Here is an 11,215-nt window from a genome sequence, read left to right on the forward strand (position 1 = left end):
AGGCAAATGGGAAAATAAAAATACTAAACCAGGAGAATCCCATTCATAACCAGGAATCAGACTATAAACAAATTCCCATAAAAACAAGAGTGCCTAGCATAAAATACAAATACTCAATACTCAATTAGCACCAAAGCGACGCCATTAAACAAGCTACATTACTACTCAATTTCAATTCTCAGCCCAAACAGCCAAAATCACACAATTTTACCACTCAACATAAGTAGAAGAAAATAATAAGCATTTTAATCTAACATATATAAAAACCTTGAAACGTAGGTGGTAATCCAACTCCAGGCTGAGATATACAGTAGCTCTCTCTCTCTCTCTCTCTCCCCTCATCTCCGGCAGAGAGTGATTCTAGAGCAGCCTCTAGTGTAAGGGTGGACAGGGCCTGTGGCCTTGAAGCAATTGTGGGTGTAGTAAGATCTTCCAGAGCGAGGTGGGCATGGGATTCTATTGGCAGAGAGTGCACCGTACGAAATGTAGTACCTCATTCTGTTCCAGAACAGTGACCTACGACTCAGACCACCCTCCATGCTGTTCTCATCCTCTTCCTCTTCATCTAGCTCGTCGCTGTCGTACGGTGATGACATTGTTGTGGTGGGCCACTCAAATGCCTCACTACTACCCATCAGATTCAAGCTCGAATCTTCGAGCTGAGCAACAACATAAGGACCCACGTTGACGAAAACGAGCAGAAAACAGAGGAAAAGAAGGTTTGAAGGAGATGGGTATGCCATGGATAAAGCAGAGAGAGAGAGAGAGAGCGAGAGCTGAAAGAGTAGTGGTGGGTTTTATCGTTTTAGTACTAGTTTTAGTTTGTGATTTGAGTGTCGGTTTCTAACTTTCTATTGTAGTGAAGTGAAGTGAGGGGGAAAGGGTTTGAGTGCCATTCGTACAGAGAGGCAGTGAAAGAAGGGGACAAGGGGTCACATGCAGCTGTGATCTCTCTCTCTCTCTCTCTCCCCTCATCTCCGGCAGAGAGTGATTCTAGAGCAGCCTCTAGTGTAAGGGTGGACAGGGCCTGTGGCCTTGAAGCAATTGTGGGTGTAGTAAGATCTTCCAGAGCGAGGTGGGCATGGGATTCTATTGGCAGAGAGTGCACCGTACGAAATGTAGTACCTCATTCTGTTCCAGAACAGTGACCTACGACTCAGACCACCCTCCATGCTGTTCTCATCCTCTTCCTCTTCATCTAGCTCGTCGCTGTCGTACGGTGATGACATTGTTGTGGTGGGCCACTCAAATGCCTCACTACTACCCATCAGATTCAAGCTCGAATCTTCGAGCTGAGCAACAACATAAGGACCCACGTTGACGAAAACGAGCAGAAAACAGAGGAAAAGAAGGTTTGAAGGAGATGGGTATGCCATGGATAAAGCAGAGAGAGAGAGAGAGAGCGAGAGCTGAAAGAGTAGTGGTGGGTTTTATCGTTTTAGTACTAGTTTTAGTTTGTGATTTGAGTGTCGGTTTCTAACTTTCTATTGTAGTGAAGTGAAGTGAGGGGGAAAGGGTTTGAGTGCCATTCGTACAGAGAGGCAGTGAAAGAAGGGGACAAGGGGTCACATGCAGCTGTGATAGCCTAGAGAGAAAAGGTAGAGAGATTATTGGGTTACAGCTGTGTATATTCAATGCATCAGATTTGACGTGTTTTCTACCTAGCTCTTGACCTCGTGCATTGTGAAAACCTTGCTCTTTTCTGCTCTCTCTCTCTCTCGTCCCTCTGCTCTATACGTATATATGATCAGCTCAGCTGTACTGATTAAGAGCCATTTAGTATAACATTTTATGTAATATTTTTTAATTTTTAAATAATATTACATATAATTTAATACATTTTTTTCATTCAAACATATTTTTAAAAAATACATTACCCAACGACCTTAACTTACCTGTTGAGAGGTGAGCGGTGTGATATTAAGGCCATTTGGGGGTTTCGGGTGGGTGGGACCGTGATTTGCAGTAGTGGTGGTGACTGGTGAGTCGGCGAGAGATACAAATTTATTAAGGTTTTGAGATTTTCCTTTTTCTTTTACTTTTACTTGGTTGTAAAATAATCTTTTGACTGCTACTTTTTTTTTTTTTTTTTTCTCTGCCCTAGCTGCAATAGAATTAGCAAATTAATAAAGACAAGAAGCTGAAGTTGATCGTACATACATTTGGCGTGGTGCTCCCAAATTGCGCTTCTGGTCGGATGGGCTCCGACTGAACATGAAAATGTCCCTTTTCTTTTGCTTTTATCATTATTTACACTAATAAGTGGGTTTTTTCTTTTGTCCTTTTCACCCTTTTATTAATGATTAATTGTGTCCTATTATCCTAGCGAATTTTAGTTAACTTAATTAGTTACAGTCATTGAGTAAGATATTTAGGCCCTGTTTCGTTTTGCTTGCTCATTCTCAATGGCAAGAGGTTATAGCAATATAATTTTTAGAGTACTAAGGTCAAACCATAAGAAGCAGGATAATTCAAAGATAATATAATTTAAAAAAAAAAAACTTTTGCTGAAGATGAAGAATAATTTTTGCCTAGTTTGTAAACAAGAATAATAGTGATAACTAATTGAAGTCAATAGTGTAAATACTAAGGCATTAGGGTGTTTCCTTATATCGATATGAAATTTTGTGATCTAAAAAATTATATATTTCATAATTGATTGTTCTTGTACAATTAAATACTTATGATTCGGTTAAATTGTATAAAAGCAAAATGATTCGGAATTCCCACTCACTGCATAATGTGTGGTGGGGACTTTCATATATATATATATATATATATTGAATTTGTACACAATGAAAGGCAACAAATCTGCCATTATAATATTTACATTAAATGAAAATATCCCATTGAGGGATTATAATATTTACATTAAATGAAAATATCCCATTGAAGGATTTCCTTTATTTGGCACGTATTTGACTTTGGCTGCCAGCTTTGGTGTGATTGCTTGATTCAAGGAGCCTTAATTCACGTGTGCTGGATGCATGAGTTTTTGATTCAGAAATATCTTCAATACTCCCCCGCAAGCTCAATGGGAGGGGCTGGACGTTGAGCTTGGAGCGAAGGAAGGAGAATCGAATGGAAGACAGAGGCTTTGTGAGATCATCTGCAAGTTGATCTTTACTAGATAAGAAGCGAACATCAAGATCACAACGAGCAACTTTTTCACGGACAAAATGATAATCAATTTCCACATGTTTGGTACGGGCATGAAACATGGGATTAGCGGAGAGGTAAGTGGCACCAATGTTGTCGCACTAGAGAATGGGCGAGTTAGGAAGGAAAAGACCAAGTTCCCGGAGTAGAGACTGAAGCCAACTCAATTCTGCAGTAGTATTGGCCAAGGCTTTGTACTCCGCCTCAGTGCTAAAGCAAGCCACAGTCGGTTGTTTCCTTGAATTCCAGGAGATGAGATTAGGCCCTAGAAAGATACAAAATCCGCTGATAGAGCGTCTGTCATCGGGGCAACCAGCCCAATCAGCATCAGAGAAGGCGCTGAGTTGGGGAGAGGGGTTGCAACGAAGAAGAAGACCATAATCCAAGGAATGTTTAAGGTAGCGCAAGATGCGTTTGACAGCAGTCCAATGAAGATCTGTTGGCCTATGCATGAATTGACAAACTTTATTGACAGCAAAAGAGATGTCAGGTCTTGTGAGAGATAAATATTGGAGAGCCCAACGGTGCTGCGATATTAAGTGACATCAGAGATTGGATTGCCTTCAAATAACGAGAGCTGATGGGCTATAGACATAGGCGAACTTATTGGTTTGGCATGGAGCATGTTGGTCCTCTTGAGTAGAGAAAGAATATACCTCTTTTGACATAAAAATAGCCCATCTTGTGAACGGTGGGCCTCAATGCCCAAAAAATAATGCAGGTCACCCAAATTTTTTACAGCAAAGTCGGACCCAAGAGCGAGTATGAGAGAGTCAACGGTTGGAGAGGAGGACCCAGTGATGATGATGTCATCAACATAAATGAGAACATATAAATGAAACTTTTCCTGGTGAGAAATGAACAAGGAAGTGTTTCAGAGAGAGCCGTGAAAACCCAACTCAAGCAATTTCGAACTAAGCCGAGAAAACCAAGCGTGAGGGGCTTGCTTTAGCCCATATAGTGCCTTGTGTAGCCTGTAAACATGATGAGGATATTTAGGATGAACAAAGCCGGGTGGTTGTTTCATGTAGACTTCTTTATCTAAAAACCCATGTAAGAATGCATTCTGGATATCAATTTGTTTAATGGTCCATCTGCAAGACACAGCAAGAGCAAGAATGGTGCGAATTGTGATGGGCTTAACCATAGGGCTGAAGGTATCAGCAAAGTCGATGCTAGGCAATTGATTGAAGCCTTTAGCAACAAGGCGGGCTTTGTGGCGATCAATAGAGCCATTAGGCTTGTGTTTGAGTTTAAAAACCCATTTACAACCCACAATATTCATGGAAGGATGGGCAGGAACCAAGGACCAAGTGCCATTACGTAAAAGAGCATCAAATTCAACATTCATGGCGATACGCCAAGGGGCATGTTTAACAGCTTCAGAAAAACAAGTTGGTTCAACAGTCTTTCTTGAACACACCACAGTAAAAGCCTTAGAAAGAGGATATTTGACAGTACCATCAGTGAACACTTTTGGTTTAGTGATATTGTGTTTTAGCCGAGTGACCATGGGGTGTGTGCGCACAGGAGAAGGAGGAGATGGATGGGAAGATGGTACCATTCCAATGGTGCTAGTGGATTGTTCAGCCTCGGGCAATGAAGGAGAGGAGGTAGTGGATGGTGAGGTAGGGGAGTGAGCATGTGGAGAAGGAGAGTGAGACACATGAGAAAACACTAATAGAGGTGGTGGGACACAAGGGATAGAAACATGTGAAGGATGATGAGACACCACTGGTGATGAAGATGGAGAAATAGATGTGGGCACATGTGTACAAAGGGCATCCTGTCCAACAACGGGAGAAAAAATATTAGATGCAAAGGGAAAAAGATTCTCATCAAATATAACATGCCGAGATATGCAGAGACGGCCAGAAGGAACACGGAGGCATTTGTAGCCTCGATGAGAAGAACTGTAACCTAAAAAGACACACAATTTTGAGCGAAATTCCATTTTGTGGGCATTATAAGGCCAAAGATATGGCCAACAGGCACATCCAAAAGTTCTTAGAAAGGAGTAATCAGGTTGAACTTGAAACAATTTTTCAAATGGGGAAACATTGTTTAAGACCGGACAAGGTAAACGATTTACCAGGAAACATGTAGTAGTAAATGCTTTATCCCAATAACACTGAGGTATGGAAGCTTTGGCCAATAAAGATAAACCAGTCTCAACCAAATGACGATTTTTCGTTCAACAGTACCATTTTGTTCATGGGTATAAGGACATGATAAGAGATGTAGAATACCGAGAGAGGAGAAATACTTATGGAGTGAGCGATATTCACCACCCCAATTAGTTTGAATGGCTTTTATTTTTTTGTCAAATAAACGCTCAACATGCAACTGAAAAACTTTAAAAACATTCATAACATCAGATTTAAGCTTAATAGGAAACAGCCAAGTAAATTTAGAAAAATGATCCACAAAGCTAACATAATATCGATGTCCATTAATAGAGCAAATAGGGGAAGGTCCCCAAACATCAGAGAATATTAAATCTAAAGGAGCATTGGAATGAAAAGTAGAATCATGAAAGGGAAGCTGCTGGCTTTTAGCTTGTTGACAAGCAGCACAAATAGCATCAGTTTTATTCTTGACAACTGGTAATGAGAAATGGGAGATAATGCGTTGAACAGTGCGATAAGCAGGATGTCCAAAGTGACAGTGCCACACATCAAGAGGAACACTTACTCCAAGAAAGGCTTGAGGGGATCGACGAGATGGAAGTGAGGCAGGGAATGGGTAGAGTCCATGTTCACATTGACCGCGAAGAAGAAGTCTCCCTGTAGTTTCGTCCTTGACACAAAAATAGTTAGCATGAAATTCAATGAAAACATCATGGTCACGAGTAAATTGACTAACAGAAACTAAATTTTTTTGAATGTCAGGAACATGGAGAACATGTTTTAAAGGGAAAGAGGTGGAGGAAGTAAGCAATTTTGAAGAACCAACATGTTTGATATCCAAATCTGTTCCATCCCCAACGCGAATTTGGTCTGGTCCTTGATATTCGCATGTAAATTGAGATTACTCAAATCAGGTGTCAAATGATTGGTGGACCTCGAATCTGGATACCAATTAGCATCAAATTGAGATGGAGGACCAGTAACAAAGGCAGCCATATTGGGAGATACACCTTGAAAGGAATGATCAAAGCAATGGTAACAAGTGAGAGTAATATGGCCAGGTTTCTTGCACACCTGACATATCGAACGTGAGTTGCCATTAGCTGCATTACGTCCACACCCCCGACCACGATTATGGTTATGTCCATGATAAAATGGTCCTTGATGAGAGGACTGAGAGTGTGGTGGAGATCAAGTGCTGCGTCCGCTGAAGGAAATGGGATATCTGGGGTAGCATGGTTTCGCTCAATGCGTTGTTCATGGCTTAGAAGATGACTGAAAAGGTCTTCCAGAGAGATAGGCTCGACTCGAGTGGTAATGGATGTGACCAAGGAGTCATAGGTGGAATCTAGGCTGCCCAAGATGTAAGAAACTACCTCAGAGTCCTGTAAAGGTTGGCCAGTGGCGGCTAAGGTATCAGCAAGTGTTTTGGCGCTTTGGTAATAGTCAGAAATGGAGAGGTTGCCTCTCTGCAAGGTAGAGAGTTGATATCGAATCTTGAGAATGTGAGCTTGAGATTGAGATGAAAAGAGACGATCTAGAGTGGTCCATACTTCATGGGAAGTGGCAAGGCCCACCACATGAGCCATAACTTTTTCTAAAAAGGACGATAGAAGAGTAGACAAGATCATTTGGTCTTGTTGAAGCCATAAATCAAAGGCTGGATTGGGTAGCATCTGCTATTCAGACGAATCAGTGGAGGTAGTATGATAAAAGCGAGGTGGTGGAGGGATAGAGCCATCCACATAGCCGAACAAATTTTGTCCTCTGAGAAAGGGAGTTAGTTGGGCTTTCTAAAGTAGAAAGTTGTCGTCAGAAAGTTTGATGGTGATTCGATGGTTAAGAACAGTTATAGGAGAAGTAGGCTTTGGTTGTGAGGGCTGGGTAGGACCTGTTGACACACTAGACGAGGCCATTGATAAAAGTAGAGAGGAGGTTGGCTAGGGAGAAATATTTGAAAAAGAAGAAGTTGGCGTTAAAGCCTTTATGGCTCTGATACCATATAAAAGCAAAGGGATTCGGAATTCCCACTCACTGCATAATGTGTGGTAGGGACTTTCATATAAATATATATATATATATATTGAATTTGTACACAATGAAAGGCAACAAATTTGCCATTATAATATTTACATTAAATGAAAATATCCCATTGAAGGATCTCCTTTATTTGGCACGTATTTGACTTTGGCTGCCAGCTTTGGTGTGATTGCTTGATTCAAGGAGCCTTAAGTCATGTGTGCTGGATGCATGGGTCTTTGATTCAGAAATATCTTCAATAAACCGAGACAATGTAAGAACGCACGATAACCTAAATTAATACTGCGGTTAGGAAAGTTTTTAGAAAAACTCTTTCATTTTAAAACCTAATTTTTATTTAAAACTATTAAAAATTCATCTAAACAATAAGAAAAACATAATTGAACTTATTGAAAGCATGGAAGATCTGATACATCAAAAGAAATCTAATTGAACAATCAAATATGTTGTTGATAAAATTTTAGAAAAAAATCACATTGAATATTCATACCATATAAAAGAAACATAACCCCTAGCCCTAGCAAAGAGTTTTAGGCTGCCATTAGAGAAAGGAAAATACAAGGTTTTTTCCTCCAAAATTCGTTCTGCTCAGCCTCCATTCAACACCCTAACTTAAACATGTTTAAAGAAAATAAAACATTTACTATTTTAATTTTTCGTCTAGGTTTACAACAGTAACTTGTGAGTTAATTTTGGCCTTCAAAAATTGAGAATTTCAAAAAACTCAAAACTGGAAAGTTGTAGATATTTAAGTTACAGTTTCAACCCATCTAGCCTTGTGTAAATTGGATTTTTTAGGAAAGAGATACGCCCAAAATACTGATCAGTATTCAAATCTAATTTTTCCTTTTTAGATTCTGCCTCTTTGATTTCTTTCCTTATTTGAAACTTCTAAACATGGTAAACGACCTAAGCACTCCAGTTGCACCTCCTTAAACATTTAAGCATGGTCCTTTAGCTCCTTTTTAATTCTAGTTTGGCCTCCATTCTCTTGTAGACTCTTGTAAACTCATCTTTTCCACATGATTTCCTGAAAGTAGAAAATTACACATAATAAATGACATCTTATTTAAGAAATTATGTAAAGATAAATAATAGGAATTAATGCAAATCATCGCTTAATTATACAAATTAAGTATAGTAAGAAGGAGATAACGCCCACATAAATATATAAAAAGTATATATTTTAATATGTTATCAAGTTTAGAGGTCACTCATATCTCAACACTCATCACTCAAATCTCCTCACTTAAACTCATAACTCAATTCTTATAACTCTAACTCAAAATTACCCATAACTCTACTCTTTGGTTCGTTTGGCTGGAAATTCTCAATGGCTTTTCCAATTCTAAAACACAAATTTATGTCACTCACTTGGACCTATGAAAATTTATTGCTCAACAGGTGCACATAATGGCAACAAGCCTACCCGCGTCAAGTCTCTCTCTCCTCTTTACGCATAGCCCTTCGCCCATTCCACAATACCTAGGCTCAGCTTCTCCACTCTCTCACCATTGAGCATCAACTTCTTAAACCCCCATTCCGCCTCTCATTTTCTACCCAAGAAGACTGAGGCTAGATTTGAAACTTTTTATGTTAGGTTTCTATTAATATGAAGATAGTAAGGTGTTGTTCAATTGGTGTTGTTATTAAGGTAGATCGCATAATTAAAATCTCATACAAATAAAATTTACGCTCTTATTTTGACCATGACCAATAGAAATCATGAAAAGTGAATCCACCAAGAACATCATAAACTCTGTGATGGAAAGTGAGAAAGCAAAAAATTTGTTAGAAATTCCCTCATGTGAAGCAGTAGAGAGAGATATGATCAAACACATGTATAGTTCAACAATCATAAAACCAAAAACAGGTTTGAAAAAAAAATAAAAAAATAAAACCGAACCCAGCTTCGTGAAGAACAGAGTAGATATGAGAAAATTTTTCTCACCTTTCGTAAACAAGAACAGAGCTCTAAAGTGAAAGTGCAGAGAGAAATGGGAGTGAATGAGAGAAATAAGGGAAAAACATTAAAGCTGAAAGTGAACAATACTGTATGACCGTTGGTGACTATTACTTCTCTGGCATTTGATATGACTAGACATACAGGTGGGACCCACTTGGCTCTAAGGAAATTACAAGATTGCCACCAAATCTCATAACTCATGATCCGGAAACTCCGAAAAACTATTTTCATTTTCACTCACTTTAACTCATTTTTTGAGATATCCAAAAAAAAAAACTCATTTTTTTTGAGTTATGAGTGATGGAAAGTAAGAAAGCAAAACAAAGCCAAATAAGCAGAAATGGTGTTGGTCCTAGCAAAAGTGAGTGATGGGTGATGAGAATTGAGTAATGAGTGATGAAAACCTAGCAAATCAAACACGGCCTTAGGTTACAAATTTTTAATTGATGTTTTGAGTTAAATGATAAAGACTAATCAGATTTTTTTTTTTTTTTTTTTTGAGAGAGTTTCAACCTATGGTGTCCGCTCCTGAAGATAGCTCTTTATCATCAGACGAAGACACCAATCAGTTTTTGGTGTAGGCAGGAATTGAACCCCAGATCTCTTATACAACTATCAGAAACTTTACCAGTTGAGCTAATTGGAACCCACAAAGACTAATTAGATTGAAATAGACCTAAAAATTGAAAATTTATCTCATTTATCAAAAATAAATTTTTAAAAAAAAAACATTGCATCTCAGCATACCAACCACCCAGCAGGACTCTCAAGGGTTTTTTTTTCCTTTCTTTTTTTTTAAAAAAAAAAAATATATATATATATATATATTGTAAAAAGGAATGAATTAGTTAATTAATAGAACTAGAGTTGGGCCGAAGACTCTCATAACACACACCCAAATTGTCACAATAAAACTCTCAAGGGTTGATAACTTGGCATATGAACTTTGGATTCAACAAATCATGGTATTCTCTAAAAAGTTTTATTCAAATAGAGGGCAAAATTACAACAGAGAAACATCATCAAGCTAGGCTTGATCCTTCAAAATTACATTAACAAAAGTGAGCAGTAGGGGCACCAAGGACAAAACATCCAGCAAATTTTTTATCTGTATTTGTGAGAATAACAGAGTTTTTATCTGGGGGATTTTTCAAGCCTCGGAAATCGACATTGACGCAATGCACACACAATGGGTCCAACTGTTTGGACAAAAACTTGTTCAGCGAGGGAAAGAAAGGATAGGAGTTCATTGGACCGAGTAGTTGCCATGAAGGCCCCAAATATTGGGCAGAGTTTTATTTGCATTGCAATCTAGCTCGATTGACGTTCTCAGGTAATGATCTGAGGCTGAGCTGGGTAATTTATTTTTTGCATGGTTGTTGAGTTGGGTAAACCTGATCTCAGCCCAAAAGCTTTAAAACGGGCTTTACATTGGGCCGAAGTGTTGGCATAGTAATTCTTCATCCAGGTGTAGCAACCAGAATTTGAGTTGAAAAAAAAAGGTTTGGAGAAAGAGGACACGCCTGGTGGGACTCGAACCCACAATCGTCTGATTAGAAGTCAGACGCCTTATCCATTAGGCCACAGGCGCTTAGTTGCCCGTCGTATTTAATTATTATTATTATTACTTTTGTCTTTTAGTCTTATGAAACTTGGGCTTTTTAGTTGAAACAAAACCTTCAGCCTAAATAAGTATCGCAGGGCCCAGACATATAACAATTACTATTTCGTTTTAGAAAATTATTAGCCAACTAAAAGGTGTTACAAAAATTTTCTTCCCAGTCAAATATATTTATACTTGAAACCCTTCACTAAACACGATTAATTGCAATGTATTGACCGATTTGCAAATATTAAATATCATTTTAGCCAATTAAACTCAAAATTTTCTCACATTTCAAACAATACAAAATTGTGTAAA

At 38.6% G+C, this 11,215-nt stretch overlaps 2 protein-coding genes and 1 non-coding gene across 3 annotated transcripts; all 3 read right to left on the bottom strand.

Moving 5' to 3' along the window:
• Positions 1–338: 338 nt before the first annotated feature.
• On the bottom strand, positions 339–743 carry LOC136069443 (protein RALF-like 34). Its single transcript, XM_065777975.1, has one exon. It carries the CDS (start codon positions 741–743, stop codon positions 339–341), a length of 405 nt encoding a protein of 134 aa, XP_065634047.1.
• Positions 744–971: 228 nt separating this feature from the next.
• On the bottom strand, positions 972–1,376 carry LOC112026658 (protein RALF-like 34). The gene has a single exon (XM_065777976.1). It carries the CDS (start codon positions 1,374–1,376, stop codon positions 972–974), a length of 405 nt encoding a protein of 134 aa, XP_065634048.1.
• A 9,436-nt stretch (positions 1,377–10,812) lies between these two features.
• On the bottom strand, positions 10,813–10,885 carry TRNAR-UCU (transfer RNA arginine (anticodon UCU)). The gene has a single exon. It is a non-coding gene; the product is annotated as a tRNA-Arg (tRNA).
• Positions 10,886–11,215: the final 330 nt, after the last annotated feature.

Source organism: Quercus suber, unplaced genomic scaffold (assembly GCF_002906115.3).
Source record: "Quercus suber isolate HL8 unplaced genomic scaffold, Cork oak 2.0 scaffold_170, whole genome shotgun sequence".
Classification (NCBI taxonomy): domain Eukaryota; kingdom Viridiplantae; phylum Streptophyta; class Magnoliopsida; order Fagales; family Fagaceae; genus Quercus; species Quercus suber.